A 21488-nucleotide genomic window follows, 5' to 3' on the forward strand; every position below is an offset into this window, starting at 1 on the left:
TGATAGTTCTACACCTGAGAACTATCTATAAGAGCCTATACTATATATAGATCTGAACATATCTGACATAACATGATATGTCCTGTCTTGGTGCTGGAAAACATAGGAAACATTATATATGTGTTAAACATGCCTGTACCTGGACTGGATATAAAGTAAGATTGAAGCAGATAAATAATACAAAATATTGTTTGTATTGCTTCCTTCCATTTCTTACAATAATTATGCTATGTGTCTTTTATTTTGTTTTTCTTCTCTCTTCCAACTTCTAGAATGGAGATAAGCAGTTAATCAGAGATACGGCAACACATCAATTAAATTCCGAGCGGTATGTTCACAGTTTTAAAGATCTGTCCAACTTCTCAGGATCAATAAATGTTTCCTATCGCTATCTGGCTGGCACACCTTTACTAAGAAAAAGTAAGGAACAGAATTTTTCCATTTTCTTAACAACAAATAGTGTTTTTATCTATTCTAAATGTCACAAAGAAAATGTGGCAGATGTAAGTTCATCAGCTTTTTAGAGGGCAATGAAAGAAGCTTTAAGTTGCCATTATATTAATAAGCTCCTTTTTCACAGAACATAAAAAGCTTATGTGCAACTCAGAAGAAGAGGCAGGGCTTTGTAATCTCGCTGAACTGGGGAACATCCTTCTGATCCTTCTAGAATTTTACCTTTGCATGGTATAAAAGTAAACATGTCCTCAAGATGAGCTCAACTCCTGGGGGACCCTTGGACATGCTTGCTAGCTGTATTGAAGTAATTTGTCATTGCTCTCTTCCAGAAGCATGTTTCTTTCTTTTTTCTTTTTACTTTCCCTGCCTAATTTATTTCTCTGGGGTTCGTTGGTTAATTCAACTACTAACCAGGATTAAACTTGCTCAACTTCTAAATCCAGAAAAGGTGAGCCAGATGTTCTCTGTCTCTGTTGAGGTTTAGATATAAGAGAACTCAGGCATTTCCCTTTCAAAAGTGGGATATCAAACAAATAGAGTAGCTCTACTTTTAGTAGTTATTTTTCATAGGTCTGAGAATCATTTTTAATATCTCATATTCTCCTTAAACAGCCAACAGCAATTTTGCTCATATGTTGCTCCCACGAACTGCCTGATCATACAGGTAAATTAGGGGAGAAAAGCTAGTTTACACATTGCAATAATTATTATTTTTTAACCAAAAATAATTGAATCAACCTCAACTTGCTAGAATATCCTAATGCATAATTATGTTTCCATACCATCATACGTAGATGTATACAAAATTCTAAAGCAAAAGCAAACAAATCATATTTTGGCCCAGGTTGGGAAAAAAATGGGAAGAGGGGGACCTACCATGTCATACTGTTTCTCTCTAGCATCCAGAGACTTATAAATAGGTTAATGCAATCTGGAAGTCTAAAATGAAGCTATAATTAATAATCCATTAGTACATTGTATTGAGAAATATTTGATCCAAAAGATATATAATGCAATCAAATAACAGTTTCAGACAGCATTCTTAAACAATTACAGCCCAAATGCTAAGCCAGAGAACTTGAGCAATTAACCATCTATGGCAGGGGTCTCCAACCTTGTCAACTTTAAGCCTGGCGGACTTCAACTTCCAGAATTCTGGGAGTTGAAGTCCGCCAGGCTTAAAGTTGACAAGGTTGGAGACCCCTGATCTATGGGGAATGCAATTTCATTCTATTCAACGAGAGAGAGAAAGAATGCAAGTTTCAAAGATAGGAAGTAGGGGGATTTGAGAAGTGATCTTCTTTAATGGAACATACAGAGAATTTAAGCCATAGACTGAGTAAGTAAAAGCAAGCAAGCAAAGACATATATAAAAAGATGTAGTTTCTTGCTACAGCAGTGAAGGAGAAAAATCCCGAAGCTTATCGTTATAGCAAAGAAAGAAATATACAGATGTAGTCTTAAATTTCTTGCCACAGCAAAAAGAAAGAAGTAAAGATTTAAAAGTTGTAGCTTTGCATTAACACCACACAAACATATCTAGTTGCTAAGCAGGGAATATTTGAGCATGTTGAACATCACAGCTTAACCTGGAATCTGAGAATAAAAATGAGAGGTTGCTTTCAAGGCAAAAAAGTGTGTAAGGGTCTCTAGTTGATGAGGGAGAATAAAAAGAGAACGAGAGAGGGAGGTTACCTTTTTATCAGTGCTAGGCAACCTACCCCATACATGGACATAACCTTATCTTTCTTTCATGGATTTCTATCCTGAGGCACAGTTAGTGGCTACCTAAGAAAAATAGAAGAAAGAAAAATGATAGAAATTAAAAGAAGATCAGGAAATGATTGGTTTTGCCAGCTGAGTTCTTTTATGTCTTTTCTCCTGGCATGAACAAAGGATTACAAAAACCGTTGTTAGTTCTGGCTTCTTCAAAGAACTTGTTTGGGAAGAATTCATTGTTAACACAGATTTCCATGAAGACATTTTCCTGCTGTCTTTCATTGAACTTTCAGAGTTCAAAAATCTTTGTCTGCTCTTGGAATTAGGTAGCTGTTGGGGAACACCACAAATAGTTCAACTTCACACTATATCATTTTCATTTATGGATTACATGAGAGATGCACTTTTCTACTAAGGCACTCTGTTTAACTAAAGATAGAATGATAACCATATTTAAGAAAACAGTTGGCATTCTAAAAAGATTTAGTGTCATCAAAAACCTGTGATGATGCAAACATACAGTTGAGGTTGATGGGCTCATATCATATACAGTAAAGTTATTTATTAGATGCAATGAAAAATATTTTATAATATACCATCAGCAGAGGACTCTTCACAAGAATTTAGGATCAAATTTCTCCTGATAAATCCAAACTACATCTACAGATCTCCCAAGAAACACAGACAAACAAATTGTGTAACTACGCTGTATTTTAATAATGATAGCTATAGCTTATAAATAGCCAAAACTTTGCAGAAATAAGGAAATTCTTAATTCTTTGTTTCCAGGCTCCTAAAAATATGTCTCTGTTAGTTTGGAAGAGCATAAGGAACCATCCCCAAAGTTCTGTATCCACATTTACCACATGGTAATTTTGATACAACAGCAATTGCTTTCTCTGCTTGTTAGAGATGTGGTCTCATTTCTCCTAAAATGATAAGGCAAACATACTAGGGTGCAATAGAGAAGATATTATTATCTTTGAATTCAAAGTGCCAAAATCATGTCTCCCAAGCAATTTTGAAAGGCTAATTCAAAACATATTGTTACATGAACCCAGATAGACTTAAGTACGGTTAAAATCCCACCACTTTCAATGGAAGACATTTTAGCATAATTTAGTAGTTCATCCACTTTAATGCATACAGTCTAAAAGTCTATTACTTGAATGGTAAGAGGCCCTTTCTTTTTTGAGCTAGGGAAATGGATGGATGGGTGAACAGATGGATGGATGGATGGATGGACGGATGGACAGACAAGGCAAAATGTTTGCTAAGAGATATATGCAAGAAGAATTGTTTCAAAAGCAGCCAAAGCAAGAAGGGAAACATTCTGATGGACATACACACATATTTGTTGATTATGTTTTTATGTTCCCAATCATTTGTTATGAATAACAAGTAAATTTGCTTTATTGCTCAGTTCTATAGAACTTAAATATTGTTTTTATTTTCATTATTATTATTCAGGATATCTTACCATTGGACTATCTTCAGTCAAAAGGAAAAAAGGGAATTATTTGCTGGAGACAATCAAGTCCATATTTGAACAGTCAAGTTATGAAGAGCTGAAAGAAATTGCTGTGGTCGTACATCTGGCAGAATTTGACTCCACCTGGTGTGATAGCATGGTTCAAGATATTTCACAGAAATTTGCCCATCATGTAATTGCTGGCAGATTAATGGTAATCCATACACCAGAGGAATATTATCCAGTTTTGAATGGACTTAAGAGAAATTACAATGATCCAGAAGACCGGGTGAAATTTCGCTCCAAGCAAAATGTTGATTATGCATTCTTGCTTAACTTTTGTGCTAACCTTTCTGATTATTATGTAATGTTAGAAGATGATGTTAGATGTGCAAAAAACTTCTTGACTGTTATTAAGAAAGTCATAACTTCACGAGAGGGAACCTACTGGGTAACTTTAGAATTTTCCAAGTTGGGTTACATTGGGAAATTGTATCATTCCCATGATCTCCCTCGTCTGGCTCATTTTTTATTGATGTTCTACCAGGAAATGCCTTGTGATTGGTTGCTGATACATTTCCGTGGGCTGTTGGCTCAAAAGGATGTCATACGTTTCAAACCATCCCTTTTTCAGCACATGGGATATTACTCATCTTATAAAGGAGCTGAAAATAAATTAAAAGATGATGACTTTGAAGAGGATTCGTTTGACCTTCCAGATAACCCTCCTGCCAACTTGCATACCAATATGAACGTATTTGAGAATTATGAGGCGAGCAAGGCATATAGTAGTGTGGATGAATACTTCTGGGCAAAAGCACCCTCAACTGGAGATTTTTATGTCGTTGTCTTTGATAGGCCTCTTAAAATTAACAAAATCAAAGTTGTCACCGGTACTGAAGACCGACAAAATGATGTTTTGCATCATGGTGCTCTGGAAGTTGGAGAAAAAACTGTTGGAGGCAAAAAGGAAAGGCAATGTACTACCTTCTTGAGACTAGGAGAATTTAAAAATGGAAATTTGGAAATCACAGATGTGGAGCACAAAGTTCTTTTTGATATTAACTGCATGAGAATACTTGTTACCAAAAGTCAAAAGGAATGGTTGATCATTAGAAGTATTAGCATATGGATTTCACAGCTACCAAGTCAATAAGGAAAATCAACAGCAGCAGAATATACCATTGCCTAAACCCAATGAAATAGTGCCATGAAATGACTTTTTTTTCCAATCTTTTTGCTACAGATACTGGCAATCTGGGAGATCATAAAACAAATAAAAGCAATCTAGTTTTTACTAGTTCAGTGAGGCAATATTCAAGTACTACTTTGTTGGAATTTCTGAATTTTATAGAACATGTAAACAAGTTCTGTCCATCACTCAAACACAGATCCACTTCTTTGTTGTTTTCTTCTCTTTTCTCCTTTCGGGAGGGAAGGACTGGTTGTGTTTTTGACATCGTACAATTTATGGATTTTGTGGGCTCATGCCTATTGATTGTCAAAGGAATTTAACTCCCTCATGTTCATGTACAAATTAAAAATGTGGTGGTGGTTTGTAATTGTACAGTGGTTGGTGGCTTGTTTTGAGATAATTTTGATAAAGAAGTCCTGTTAATACAGCTGATGTTCTCTACTGTGAGCATTGTAAAAAAGATATGTTGAAATTACATTTGAAATTACACAATTGGTTATAAATCTGTACTTATCCTGTAAACTGCAGTAAGTGTATCCACTGTTCTTGAATTCTCTCAAAAAATTACTTGTTCTAGTCAGATTTATCACCTAGAATTGATGGGGTAACTGCATTTCATCTCTCTTTAATTTCCACTTTTCATTGTTCAAACCATATTGATACCTTTATGTGAAATATTATTCAAGGTTTTACGCAAAACTATGATTTTTGCATTTCTGTAGAATGCAAATGGTTTTAATAAGCTGAATATAGACCTGCAAGAATATTAAGAATTATGTATTATGTGAGGTTACAATGAATTCTACCAATTATTTGTTATGCAGACGTATTCCCAGGAATATAAACTAAAGTTCTTTGGAGCTGCCATAGGGAGCTATGGGGCTGAAATATGGGACCTGCCATACAGATATTATGAAACAATATAAGAAATATAACAAATTACTCACAAAAATTAAATACAGGTTAGCATGATAAAGTATATGAATTTAAAAATCTGTCTTATATTGACTACACTCCACTTTTTATTTTATTTTATTATAATATTTCAATCATCACTTTTCTGTAACTGCAGAACTTAAGATCCCCAGTTCTATTCCAGCCTTGACCTGCTTAGGTTCAACAATACTATGTGATGTCTGTGAAGCCATGCTCCAGCTTTTATTGCCAATCATTTTGGCCAAGGTTGTCACCAGTCACTGTAGTCAAACTGCTTTAAAACTGGAAATATTATAGAATAATGTTAGAAAGGTTCCTCCCCCCCCCACAAAATATGCTATGGTGCTGAACTATAACTCCTCTCTATAAAATTTGTTATCATGGAGTCCCAGAACACCAATCTACAATCTCATGTATTGGGAGTGGGGTTTGATCAAATAAGCAACCCACTTACAATGAATTCCTGCCAATTTTTGCATTATTACAAATACGCAATAGTGCTATTGCATAGCTTCATTCCATTTCAATATGTCTTATAATATTTTATGCCCTTTACCTTTCTTGCAAACAATTAATAGGAAAATGTATGGGTGATTGCATTTATTCATTATACTATCTTACACAAAATATTTCTCCTGATCCACTTAGCCAGGGGTGTCAAACTCATGTCATCATAGTGGCATCACATGATATATTGGGACTTTTTTCCCCTTCACTAAACCGGGCCAGGATGTGGCCAGTGTGTGATGCATCCAGCCCACTGACTGGGAGTTTGACAGCCCTGCACTTAGCCATCCAACTCCATGTCTTCTTTTTAATAGATTTTTTGGCATTGCCCAACTTCCACAAAGCAAGGATTATTTGTATCTTCAGAATTCCTCCCCCCCCCCATGTTTAATTCATGGAATGTATAATTTACTTTGCATCTCTGAACTAATTCTTTGTACACAGTGACCATCTGTATATCTCTGCTACAAGGAAACTTGTGATTCTTTGATCACACTTTCATGATGTGCCTTAAGGCTATTTGTTTGTCCTTATATTGATTGACATTTTTTATTGTAATATTTCCCTGTTTGTCTGATGCTAACTTTTTTGTTTTCTGTGTTTTTTGTGATTTTTCATGTGACATATTTCATTGCTCTATATATGCATTCCCATTGCACAGGGGAAAAAACGCTATGGCTATCAGATCAGGTAGAAAATTTCCATTCTTTGAAAGAATTTTCAACAAGTTTTGAATAAGAAAAAAAATAGGAGACTCTTGATTTTATACTATGGAATTGCTAGAGTAATCCATATATCTCTCCCCAAATCTTTTTGAGTTATCTTTCATATATAAGATTAACATCTTTCTTTAAACCTCCCACTCCCAAAATGCATACATAAACTGTAGTGATATTTTATACTACTAAGCTAGAAGTAGTTGTCATTGTGCACAGACTGTGAAATTGGCATTTCTGAAGCCTTATGTTGGAGGTGATGTTCATTGTGATAACATTAACAAATTGTCAATTGTGACAGTAGCAGTGATAAATCACTATGGAAACAATTGTAAAGAATTCCCATTCTCATATTGATCTAGCTGACAAATGGAAAGTAGTCTTCATTTGAAATTTAAGTCTTTTTAGTTTATGCTACTCTACAAAGAGAAAAAAATGTTCAGCATTTCAACAAGTGAAGCTATATGCCCAGGTGTACATATCATATTTGAATATACCTAAGGAAAAAACTCTATCCCTCTTTATCAGAAAGGAATAAAATATTTTTCAAAGTTCCATATTCTCAATCAACTGACAGGGTTTGGAGATCTCATGGTAGTGGTAGGTTCTACCCTTGCCTTAACTTAGCATGACAGGTAACCATGTTATGTGTATATTTGATCTTCACAGAGTCTTTTTTCCTACTTCATTGTTGCTCTCATAGAAGCCAATTGCAGAGAGAGAGGGGGGGACCAAGTTTGAAATAATTACAAGATGATAGATAGATAGATAGATAGATAGATAGATAGATAGATAGATAGATAGATAGATAGATAGATAGATAGATAATAGATGACAGATAGATGATAGAAACAAAAAGATGACAAACAGTCAGTCAGACAATTATTCTCTTGAATGAAATATATACCTGATTACTTCAAATTCTTAACCATACTTTCAATGGAGCACCATTCAGGCATGGAATAGGAACAATTGTTCCTGTCCTACCCCACTTCCCCTAATCAATATTAGAATTTGTTTTTCTTCTATCTTTGTGCATTTGAGTCCTACCCTCTGAAGACCAGTCTTTTGCTTAGTGTCACTCCTTATTTGTTTTTCTTCTAAAAATACCCAAATATGGAACACAGGATAAACATGTTTATATGTTAGCAGTAAGCAATACTACAAATGTTCCGCATGTGAAGTATTCTATACATAGAATATTGGCTTTGCATTCTCTGCACCCAGAGGTCATTTGGTCTGCATATACATTGAAATGAAGATGCAGATACAGAGTGAAACATTGTTTTCAGCAAAAGTGTTTTGGAGTGTTAAGAATGGGGAAAAGTCAAGGAGACTGGTAAGGGTTGCTAAAGAAGTCATCAAAACGAGAAAGGGAAGATGATGAGAAGATTGGGGATGCAGTTGGCCAGTAGCCTAGGCCAAGTAGGAGCCCGTTCCTATTTCTTCCTGCTGATATACATGGGTTGACCCTTAGGGTACAGCTGATATTGGAATGTAACCAATGATATTGAGCATTTTGGGGTGAATTTTTTTAAGAAAATAACAACTGGTGTACTAGTGAGGAATAGACTATTGCCTATTCAGATTTCTTCAACTGTTTCCCAGGAGCATCACTACTTCATCATTGTGCACATCAACCATTGGAGCATCAATGAGAGGATTATTTTTTATTAACCAATTGGCCAGTAAGGTAATCTAAGAAAGGAAGACATGACAAATTAAAAGAGAACTATGATGATTTGTGATTGTTTTTACAACTAAATGCACCACCAGATTTTAAAAAATTCTACAATTATACAGCCTGTCCACCCTTGCACACCTTTCTTTCACACGCATAAGAACTTTTCTTTGTTTTCTCTTCCCCTCTCCCTTTTTTTTCAAATACATAAAAGCACATGGTATTTGGATGAGCCTCGCTGAAATGTTACTGTCCCCCAGTTTCATCCCACTGGCTGCCAGGACCAGTGTACAGCTACTGAGTTTGGATAATTAAAATATAGATGACTGAAAAGGGCAGCAAAAAGATCTTTAATTTGTGACGTTATCTATAGGTAGTCCTCAACTTAAACAGTTCACTTAGTGACCATTTGAAGTTACCACAGCACTAAAAAAAGTTACTTATGACCATTTTTCACACTTATAATCATTGATGCATCCCATGGTTATGTGATCAAAATTAAGACTCTTGGCAACTGGCTCATATTTATGACGGTTGCAGTGTCCAGGAGTCATGGGATCATCTTTTGTAACCTTCTCATAAGCAAAGTCAATGGGGAAGCCAGATTCACTGAACAACCATGTTACTAACTTAACAACTGCAGTAATTCACTTAACAATTGTGAAAGGTTGTAAAATGAAGCAAAACTCACTTAACAAGTGTTTCACTTAGCAACAGAAACTTTGGGCTCAATTGTGGTCATAAGCCAAGGACTATCTGTATCAGCCAGTAATATGTTTTCAGTCTAGGTCTGTCAGATGAAAAATTACACTCAACAATGGGTGTCAAGCTCACGGGGTCACGTGACGTATTGCAACATTTTTCTCCTTCATGGAGCTGGGGTGGGTGTGACTTGCGTGTGACGCATCTGGCCCATGGGCCACCAGTTTGACACCCCTGCACTAGACAAAGCTATAAACAAAGGTGGCTATGACAGAGGGTAGAGGTGGACAGAGCAAAACTATCCAGAGTATTCAGCATAAAACTTGATATCTGTCCATTGCTTTAATGTGATTTACTTCTGTATTGATTCCAGGACTGAGTCAGATTTATGAACTGCATTATGCCTTCAACAATGAAACAGCATGATTTCACAGGCTACAGATCATAATTTAACTACTTTAGAAACACAGAAATTATCTTATCAGAGTTTATATTGATCCATTAAATTGATACCACCTATGCTGATTGGCAATATCTCTCTAGGGTTTAAGAGATGAATATTTCCTAGATCTATATCAAGATGATAGGAACTGAGACTGAAATGTTAGGCTTTCAAAATATATTTTTGTATATATTATATATTATACCACATTATGTAATATATATTATCTACATTATCTCAAATCAGTAGCCCTATGACAAGTAGCTGCAATTTTTTATGCAGCTGCACATTTCCTGGTAAGATTTTTAAAAATGGACAAATTTCTACCTTCTTTTTAGGGAGTCTTGCAAGGCATTTCATATTTCAGAGACATAAAGGTAATCTTTGATTTACAACAGTTCATTTAACGATCGTTCAAAGTTACAGCAGCACTGAAAGAAGTGACTTATGATCATTTTTCACACTTACAAACATTGCAGCATCTCCTCGGTCATGGGATCAAAATTCCGATGTTTAGCAACTGACTCATAGTTTTGACCGGTCATGCGATCACCTTTCAATAGAGAAACCAGATTCACTTAACAACCAAGTTACCAATTTACCAATTGCAGTGATTTACTTAACAAATGCAGCAGGAAAAGTTGTAAAATGGGGCAAAATCCACTTAACACTTAGCAACATAAATTTTAGGCTCAATTGTGATCGTAAGTCGAAGACTACCTGTACAAATGTTTAATAAGATTTTAAGATTTAAATGTTAGCATATTATGTGCTTCTTGTGAAATTTGTGGTTTAAAAACATGAACATAATATCTAAATGAGCTCTGTGTGCATTAGAAAAAAAATCTTCCTAAAGGATTTCCAAGCTGAGAGATTGGTGTGTTCCTCTCTCCTCGGGGTATGATTAGTTTCCCAATAGTCTACTCATGAAAGGTAGCACAATAAATTCTTGTACTGGTCCTCTTAGGAATGCAGTGGCCACCCATAACTGCAAAAATTGGTGCCATTTTCATTGCGTTGATTAAAACTCACGATGAAGGAATGTCTGTATAGACATGCCAACAGGAAAAGAAGTCAAATTCTGCATCACATATGCCAGTAAGGTTCTTTCAAAAGGACAGATTATTCACATGGCTGCAAGAAGTAGTAGGCCAATAGCTTTCTTGACTCATAAATCAAACTAACTTTAGATGTGGTTTGGCAAAAAAAAGAGGCTATTTTAAGCACAAAGTTCCACAAAATAAACAATCCAACAAACAGCCCTGGAAAATGCACAAAAGTTTCTCCTTCTCGAAGAGAAGCACCTTTGTTTAAATTTCCTCTATTTCCTTAGCAACCATCCATGTCACTAATCCCTAGGAAAACAGGATATGTGAAGTACCTTCTGAAGCTCAGTTTCAAATGCTGGTGTAATCTGTGCCAATTAAAACACCCTTTAAGAACATATCAACATATACTTTAATATATATATATTTCTTTCCCAAGTTCTGTTTTATAATTCTCCTATGAAGGAAGACATGTCTTAAGGATACATTTCTTCATTTTTATTTCTCTCAATGTTAAATATTAGTGATAAAGAATCTGATCCCTAACAACAGTTAGAAAATGAGAAGAAGGTGTTGAAAACTGACCTAGGTTGCGTTGAATGTCCATATATGCCAAGCACAGTCTGAATCAGCACAAATAGTACATGCAACATTTCAAGATTTAAGGTATCAGTTTAATCAAAGGCATGTGTGATTTAGAGACCTTGTTGTGAACTGTATGTTCTATTCTTGCAACAATTTTGTCACTGTCTTTATATCATCTATGTCAGTAATTTATTTGTTCACTGCTGGAAATAATATACTGTATAATTTTTGGTACTTCACTGTAACTTGTTATGTTTTACAGCTAGTAAAGAATAGAAGCAGATTTCATATTTAAGGAGTTGGTGTCAATGACATAATTAGGAACTGAACTTGATGCAAAATATTGACAGAAATAATTCATCACTCTTAGAAATATTGATTTATATCAGTTGTCACAAAGTATTGCAAAAAATTGAAAGGGGTTATTTAACATAATTGTTAAAAAGTTTTAATATATTAACTTGTGTTAATCAATAGTATGCACAAAAGAAAGCAAGAAACTTTGCCCTAAACTTGGAATAAATTGCCCCAATTGGATATTCCTTTAGAATGTTCTGATTTGGCTGGTGTTGGGTTAGTTGTTGTTTTTAAATTATTGTGGCTAATGACAAGTTTAGTTTGTATCCAGCACACTCCCAGTCAATGATCCACATGAGAGCAAACACAACTGCCAGTCAGTTCAGCTAGCAAAAATGGAGTTTGAAGTTTATTTGTTAATATTAGCTAATGTCAAAAATAGTTAACTGGCAAAACAAATAGAAAGTTAGCAAAAGCAGGAAAGAGACAACTGGCAAGGACCAGAGAGACAAAAAGGCAAAGGACAACCTGCATTCTCAGTTCTATCTTCAAAAGGAGATAATTGCTCACTGTCTCTCATGTCTTGTTCACTTGGTCAAGTCTTCTCCTGAAGACTATCAGGAAGCTTCTGTTGATGGAGAATGTGGCAGTGGAGGCAGATACGTGTGCCTCTAGAATAGAATACATTACACTTCCACTCCAAGAGCTGCATTTGCTACCAGTTTGCTTCTGGGTCCAATTCCAGGTGCTTACGTGAACCATCATAGCATGGGTTCAGGTTATTGAGGAACTGCCTCTTCCCACTGACATCTGCCCATCTCATCAGATCTAGTAGAAGAACTATGCTGTGGCTCCCATCAACTAAGGAGTTACATTTGGTGGGACCAGAAGATGGGTCTTTTTCTCAGTCACTCACTCACCCACTCTGTGGTCCCCCCACCTCTGAACACTTGGCTGCTGCCCACTCATTCCCTGCCATCCTTGGCTGTTTCACCTGGTGCCTGGGGTCTCAGGGACTGATTCTCTGCCAAAGTAGTTCTATTCTTCATAACAGCCAATGCTCTTGCCTAGCCTTTTTAAAAACAATGGCATCAATATTTTTATATTGCATTCTATTTTAATATTGTTATTTATGGTTTTATTGTATGCCATTCACAGTCACATTCTGTGAGATGAGAGGTCATATGAATATGACAGTTAAATGAATAAATGGATATTATTTCAGATCCAGTGTAGAAAGCACATTCAGACTTGCAAAGTTTCTGTTATTCTTGCTGTTACAATTAATGTAGTTCCAACATTGTTCTTTCTCTGACCTGATTAGTAGGGCTGATAAATGCTGTGGCAAAAGGATCACCTTGAGCCATCTAGTTTTAACCCTTTTACATAAATAACAAATGCAGACTAGAGATGGAAAGATGACATTGGCTGATCCCTCCTCTGTTCTGCATCATGAAGCAAAACATTTTTAGACAGAAATGATGTATCTACCAGTTCTGACAGAACAACTTAAATGGAATAATGGGAAAGCAAAATAAGTTCCTTGCTGTTTAATTTGTCCTCTTAGACCTCAAAAACAGATGGTTGCTAGTCCATTCCAAATGCTATTTATCATCAAACTATATTAAAAAAATGACTGTAGAATTTTTTTTAAAAAAAATCAAGAACATTTTTGCTATTTCTATAATAAATTGTGGAAGCAATTTGCTACCTGCCTTCACAAAGGGACCCTGAAGTAGGTGGAACAAAAAAGCAACAACAATTGATTTACTTGAACAGCATGGTCCATAAATAATATAATAACAGCAAGTATATATTTCTTTGGTAATTGGCCTGAAGTCCTTAATGCACACGCTTGCACTCTTTGACCCTGCTTGTAGAACTCAATAAGTAACAAACCAGGGGAGGTTGTCTATTTGGCAACCTACATTCTCAATAGCTTATTGGTTATTTATAATGTGCATATATTTCACAGTTAGCAACCTGTTTACAGTCTCAATAAACAAAGGACATCATTTTTGCAAAGCTTGACAGCAGATCAACTCTAACTTAATGCATGTCCACCATTCACATTTGGCCCCCTGCCTGTAAAAAAAGCAGCAGCATAAAACCCATGTAACACAGAGAGATGTTTGTTATTTGACTTTTCCTCACCCCCACCTCTCCAACTCTAAATTAGATCCAAATAAAGGCAGCACAAGTAAAACCAGCTGCTATTGTAGTCTCCATATTTCAATTGTGAGTGTGTGTCTGGGGGGAGCAACAACATTCTCAAAATGGCCACTTCAAATTTTGAATGCTGAAAGTATGGTTAGTTGAGCACATTTATTTATCTGGAAGTAAAATGTAGGAACAAGAAGTACCACTTTCATTCATCAGATCCTTCCATCAGATTCCTATGGAATTAGGAATGTGGATTTTGTATATTTATTTTATATTTGTTGTTATTTATTTTAAAACTTTTTCAAATTTAACCCACAGACATACACACACAAAGTAACAAATACTAAAAGGGTTTTTTTGATCCCCCCCCTACTTAATATGCTTGATTATTTCCCAAAAAAATATTTCCCCAAAAATTCCCCTTCCCAAAATATTTATCATTCATGTTTTCAATAGTACTATACAAACAAGAGAATGTAGCTGCCCAAGTTTTTAAAGACATAATAAGATATGTAGTTATAGGTATACAGGACCCCTCCCACAACCTGGTCATCTTCTACACCAGTGGTTCCCAAACTTGGCAACTTTAAGACTTGTGGACTTCAACTCCCAGAATTCTCCAGCCAGCTCTGGTCTGCTGGAGAATTCTGGGAGTTGAAGTCCACAAGTCTTAAAGTTGCCAAGTTTGGGAACCACTGTTCTACACTAATGTTTTAAAATTTACCATTTATTCATCTAGTACAAATCTGAAGCCCAGCATGTGTCAGCATCTAGCTTTTTCTTTCATTTCAATGAAGGATCCACATCTCTGCTTGTTCTCTTCTGTTTTTGCATATATTTAGAGCCATATCAGAATTCTTGTACATAAACAATCAAACCAGGGCATGCTGGTATTTTTCTTTGTAATTACAAGAAGCAATTTCCTTTCACCAAGTGAAGCTAAACAAAATTTATTTCTAAATATTGCACAGTAGCACAGATATAAGGAGTTACTTTCCTTATTGAATCTATCTAAATATCCTACGGTTATGTTTATTCGAATGTTAATAAACAGTATATTGCAATTACTGATTTAATACATTCCTTTTCTGAAACTATTGTTGAAACTAATTGATAGTTCTAAACCAAGGACATTACTCAGCATGAATGAAGAAAAGACCACTATTAATGGTCACAATCTGTGAATAATCATCAAACATTATTAATACCCTTCATGTTGGTCATTGTCTAGGATTTTTAAAAGATAATAAAATCAAATCTTATTGTATTTAAAATATATTTCAAATCCATATAAGCTGCAACACTATTATGATGAATACATAAAAACCTCATTAGCTGTTCTAAAAATAAATAGATTTCTTTATAAGAAGTGAAGTTATTTTTCTATTTTATGTATTTGCAATGTTTGCACCAAAATATCTCATTATCCTGAATGGAAATAACTGAGTGAAAGAAGCAAGCATAAAGTACTACAGGGTTCACAGAACTATTTATTCTACTGTACTTTGGAATCCAAGCAATTTTGATCTTCATTGTTGCAAGTTTAACTCATATTTCAGATCCCTCATGTTCCATGTATGATTAATTGCAATTAATTGTTCATATTTTAATAATCAGGCCATGTCAAAGACTCAAGTAGCAATTGGACAATTTGGGTTGAAAGTTGGTCAATTGTTATATGTAATCTATAGTTTAAGGTATGGATGTCCAACCTTTTGCTTGCCTGGATCACATTGAGTAAGAGGAATTGCCTTGGGCCACATATAAACATATCTAAATATCCTAGGGTTATTTTTATTAACTACATAATATAGTTAATGTATATAAATCACATAATAATGTTAAAAGTTCATGTTCTTATCACATTACTAACTGTCCAGGGCCACATATGGTCTGTAAATTTTGGGTTGGACATGTCTGGTTTACGATTAGGTGGATGAGACTAAAACAAGTTTGGACAAAAGTGGTTAGAAACATCATTTCACACTTTTTTCAGACCTCCCCGTGTTTCTTTTACTTTACTTTAAGTGCCTCCAGCACTTCTTCTTCTCGCCTTTGGTTGAAAAATGTAAAAAAAGAACACTTTTTATTCAAAAAGTGATATGACCTCTTGTAAATTGCTTTTAAAATTAGATTGTGGGCAGTGGTGGGTTTCAAAAAATTTTGGAACCTCTTCTGTAGGTGTGGCCTGCTTTCCAGGTCCACTGGTGGAACCTCTTCTTACCGGTTCGGTAGATTTGACAAACCGGTTCTACCGAATAGGCGCGAACTGGTAGGAACCCACCTCTGATTGTGGGGTACATGAAATTAGATTAAATATAAAGCCTGATCACCAATGTCTAAATGGAGAACTTAACTTCCATTTTGCATTTCATGATATATGTGGGCTGTTACTCCAAATTCTCCAGTGTACGTTGATATCTTTCTCTATTTCTCTGTGTCTTATTATCTGTCTCTGTGTGCTGTATGTTTATTGTTGGATTGAGCTGAAATCTAAGAAATCTTTTTTTTTTAAAAGGCCATTCAGCTATTAATACATAAAGTAAAGGTAAAAGTTCCCCTCACACATATGTGCTAGTCATTCCTGACTCTAGGGGGCAGTGCTCATTTCTATTTCAAAGCCAAAGAGCCAACACTGTCCAAAGATGTCCCCATGATCATGTGGCCGGCATGACTAAATGCCAAAGGAGCACAGAACACTGTTAGTTACATTCACACCAAAGGTGGTTCATATTATTTCTACTTACATTTTTACATGTTTTCAAACTGCTAGGTTGGCAGAAGCTGGGACAAGTAACAGGAGCCCACTCCATTACACAGCACTAGGGATTTGAACCACCGAACTGCCAACCTTCCTGATTGACAAGCTGTCTTAGCCACTGAGCCATCACATCCATTATTATTATTAATAATAATAATAATAATAATAATAATAATAATTAATATTATAATATTATAATTAATATTATAATATTATAATTATAATAATTAATATTATAATATTAATAATAATTAATATTAGTGACTTTTTCAGGCTGATGTTCCCACCAGTTTGTTGCTGTTTTAATATTATAATTTTTGCACAAATTCCAATGGATCATTTGTGCTACTGAATTGTGCCGCAATTTATAATCAGTCTGCGCGATTTTTTTACAGCAGCTGATTATTATTATTATTATTATTATTATTATTATTATTATTATTATTGTTGTTGTTGTTGTTGTTGTTATTATTATTATTATTATTATTATTATTATTATTATTATTATTATTATTACACAATTGTATCACAGCGGCCAGTTGTTTCGCCGGATTTGGCATTGGTTACTAGTCGGGCCCCACCCAGGGGCCTAGGACGTCGTAACGTATTTTCGTAATATGCGTGCAGATCCAAGCAGTGCGGCTTTTTGCATTTGACTGATGGTGATTTTGTCAATTTTTAACTGTTTTAAATGTAATTCCAGTGCTTTTGGAATAGCACCCAGTGTGCCAATTACCACTGGAATTACCACTGCTGGTTTGTGCCATAGTCGTTGAATTTCGATTTTTAAATCCTGGTATTTCGCGATTTTTTCATGTTCCTTCTCGGCGACCCTGCTATCACCTGGTATTGCGATGTCTATGATCGTGACCTTATTTTTCTCAACCAGTGTGATGTCTGGTGTATTATGCGCCAGTATTTTGTCGGTTTGTATACGGAAATCCCACAAGATCTTGACCATCTGATTTTCGGTGACTTTTTCAGGCTGATGTTCCCACCAGTTTTTTGCTGTTTTGATATTATAATTTTTGCACAAATTCCAATGGATCATTTGTGCTACTGAATTGTGCCGCAATTTATAATCAGTCTGCGCGATTTTTTTACAGCAGCTGAGTATGTGATCAACAGTTTCATCAGCTTCTTTGCAAAGTCTGCATTTGGCATCATCAGAGGATTTTTCGATTTTGGCCTTAATGGCATTTGTGCGGATAGCTTGTTCTTGCGCAGCCAGGATTAGTGACTCTGTTTCTTTCTTTAATGTACCTGTTGTTAACCATAACCAAGTTTGTTCACTGTCCACTTTATCTTTTATTTTTTCCAGAAATTGGCCATGCAGTGCTTTGTTCTGCCAACTCTCCATTCTTGATTTTATTACATCTTTTCTGTATTCTTGTTTCGTCTGTTGGGCCTTCAGTAGATTTTTGTTCTTTACTTCGATTAATAGATGTTCTTGATTTTCTTTTAAATAATCAGCCAGTGCATGTTTTTCTTCTTCAACTGTTTGCTTCACTTGTAATAATCCTCTGCCACCTGATTTTCGGGGCAGGTACAGTCTATCAGTATCACCACATGGATGTAAACTGTAGTGCATTGTCATTAGTTTCCTGGTTTTTCGGTCCAAAATGTCCAAATCAGCTTGTGTCAGTTAACTATAACAGCTGTGTATCTTATAACTGGTATTGCCCAGGTATTTATGGCCTTGATTGTATTTCCACCATTCAATTTAGATTTCAAAATTTTCCTAACTCTGTTGGTGTACTCTCGCCTGACAATAGCTTTTACTTCTCCATGCTTGATGTTATCCAACTGCAGAATGCCTAAGTATTTGTAGGCTTCATTTTCACTGCATTTAATTAGTTGGCCATTGGGCATTTCAATTCCCTCACATGCAGTGATTTTGCCTCTTTTTATGGATACAGTGGCGCATTTTTCCATGCCAAACTGCATTGAAATATCGGTGCTGAATACTCGGACTGTGTTTGTCAATGATTGGATTTCTATTTCTGACTTTCCATAGAGTTTCAAATCATCCATATATAGTAAATGTGAATTTTTTTCATCTTCTTTGGCTGTTTGGTAGCCTAATTTCATTTTTTTAAAGATTACTGATAGTGGGATCATTGCGATGATGAAGAGAAGAGATGAAAGTGAATCACCCTGGAAAATTCCTCGCCTGATATTAACCATTCTGTAGATCTCATTCCCTACTGCCAACTCAGTTCTCCATTGTTTCATCGCCTTTTCAGTAATGGATGTAATATTTTTGCTAATGCCAGTTGTTTCTAAGCATTTTATGATCCAACTATGTGGCAGTGAGTCAAATGCCTTTTTGTAATCAATCCAGACCATATTTAAGTTCGTTTTTCTGTTCTTACAATTTTCTAATATCATTTTATCAATTAGGAGCCGATCTTTTGTGCCCCTGCTTCTTCTTTTGTTGCCTTTTTGCTCTACTGGCAAGATGTTGTTTGTTTCCAAATAATCCATCATGTTATCTGCAATCATGCCTGTGAGTAATTTGAAGGTTGTTGGCAAGCATGTTATTGGTCTGTAGTTTTCAGGTGTTGTTCCTTTAGTTGGATCTTTCTGAATCAAGTATGTTTTTCCAGTTGTCAACCATTCATCAATTTGGCCCTTTTGTAAAATTTCATTCAGTTGCCTGGCCAATATTGCATGTAAACTGGTCAGATATTTGAGCCAGAAACCATGTAATTGGTCCTTTCCAGGTGATGTCCAATTCTTTTTTACTCAATTTTTGACCATCTCAGTTGTTATTTCTAATACTTGCATTTGTTTGTTGCCAATGCTTTTCTCAAAGTCATGTATCCACTTTGCTTCCTTATTATAGTCCTTTGCATTTTCCCACAATTCTTTCCAGAATTCAACTGTGGCCTATGGCGCAGAGCCAAGGTGGCGCAGTGGTTAAATGCAGCACTGCAGGCTACTGCTAGATCAGCAGGTCAGCGGTTCAAATCTCACCGGCTCAGGGTTGACTCAGCCTTCCATCCTTCCGAGGTGGGTAAAATGAGGACCCAGATTGTTGGGGGCAATATTCTGACTCTCTGTAAACCGCTTAGAGAGGCCTGAAAGGCCTATGAAGCGGTATATAAGTCTACTGCTATTGCTTGCTATTGCTATTGCCTGCTTTTCTGGTTTTTCACTTTTGGTGTGACCATTCACATTAAGACTTTGATAAAAATGCCTTTGGTCTGATCGAAATTGCTGATTTTGTTTATATTGGATGATTCGTGCCTCATATCTTTCAATTTTTCTAGCTGTTGCTGTTATCCGCTGTTTTACAATCTCTGCAGCTTCATTGATGTTTCTTGTATCCAATCTATATCTTCTGATTAGCCGATCTATGGTTTTGTTGTTTTTAAGCTGTTGCTCATGCATGTTCTTTAAGTTACTAGCATCTGCCCTTAATTTTTTGACTTTTTGTTCTAATCGGATTTTCCACTTTGGCTTTGATGCTTTTTCTGTTGTGTGACTAGGTACTTTGATTTTAATGCCTAGTTCATTAGTGACTATTACAGCTGCGCTCTACATTAACTGGTTCATTTCCAAGATGGATCCCGATTCAATTGTTGAAAACACTGCATTAACCATTTTCATGATAGGGGCCAAACTTTTCTTAGGCCCAGTTTTTAGTGATGGTAAACGTTGCCTTTCCTCATTAAGCAGAAAATGCTCCATGATCTTATCCTTCAATTCTTTTTGTTTTTGAGTTAGTTCATCAGTTGGTTCAGTGATAACTGGTTCTAGTGGTGGTAGTGTTATTTCCTTCCCGAGAGCTTCTTCTGGGAGTTCTACTATAATGTCTTTAGTTGTGTCTTGAATATCAGTTATTTCCGCTTGTGATATTGTTTTTTGGGTTTTGCAATTTGCCTGAATTTCCTCAAGTTCAACTTCACTAAACACTTTATTCCGTATAATAAATCGCCTTTGATCTGCTAGTTGTTGTTCACTAACATTTGAATCTGGATATTGTTGTTTCCATAATTCATTCATTCGCTTTATATAACCTCTTTTTTCTGGCTCTGAGTTGTAGTAACAGGCCATTATGGCATTGTTTTAATCTGCACTATATTTTTGTCATTTTGTTGGCTGGTCCGCTTGTAGCCCACTTGTCGACGGATGTCCAGGGACCCCAACATCCGCCATGGCCCTTGTTAACCCGCGTGACGACTGATGCGGTATAAAATTTTTATTCATTTCTTTCACCATATTGTATGGGTTGGCAGGTTTTTTTTTTTTTATGGGGCCAGGTTGCCAACCTAACCTCAACCCTCCTCCTTTCTCATCCGGGCTTGGGACCGGCAACGGCGGAGTTGTTGTTGTTGTTGTTGTTGTTGTTGTTGTTGTTGTTGTTGTTATTATTATTATTAATGTTGTTGTTGTTGTACAATTGTATCACAGCGGCCAGTTGTTTCGCCGGATTTGGCATTGGTTACTAGTCGGGCCCCACCCAGGGGCCTAGGACGTCGTAACGTATTTTCGTAATATGCGTGCAGATCCAAGCAGTGCGGCTTTTTGCATTTGACTGATGGTGATTTTGTCAATTTTTAACTGTTTTAAATGTAATTCCAGTGCTTTTGGAATAGCACCCAGTGTGCCAATTACCACTGGAATTACCACTGCTGGTTTGTGCCATAGTCGTTGAATTTCGATTTTTAAGTCCTGGTATCTTGCGATTTTTTCATGTTCCTTCTCGGCGACCCTGCTATCACCTGGTATTGCAATGTCTATGATTGTGACCTTATTTTTCTCAACCAGTGTGATGTCTGGTGTATTATGCGCCAGTATTTTGT

The 21488-nt window shown here is 35.9% G+C and overlaps 1 protein-coding gene across 11 annotated transcripts in view; it reads left to right on the forward strand.

Annotated features, from left to right (window-relative positions):
• The window catches only part of MGAT4C (MGAT4 family member C), a 370725-nt gene extending 365304 nt beyond the window's left edge, over positions 1-5421 (forward strand). For all 11 annotated transcript variants that reach the window (XM_087723374.1, XM_087723377.1, XM_087723376.1 and 8 more), the window contains 2 exons: positions 273-420; positions 3646-5421. In XM_087723374.1, coding sequence (XP_087579500.1) covers positions 273-420; positions 3646-4802 — 1305 coding nt within the window. In that variant the 3' untranslated portion in view covers positions 4803-5421. The remainder of the gene's footprint in view (positions 1-272; positions 421-3645) is intronic.
• Positions 5422-21488: the final 16067 nt, after the last annotated feature.

The sequence above is a fragment of the Thamnophis sirtalis genome, unplaced genomic scaffold (assembly GCF_051295495.1).
Source record: "Thamnophis sirtalis isolate CommonGarterSnake01/CBP01778 unplaced genomic scaffold, rThaSir2_p1.2 scaffold_9, whole genome shotgun sequence".
In the NCBI taxonomy this organism is placed as follows: Eukaryota; Metazoa; Chordata; class Lepidosauria; order Squamata; family Natricidae; genus Thamnophis; species Thamnophis sirtalis.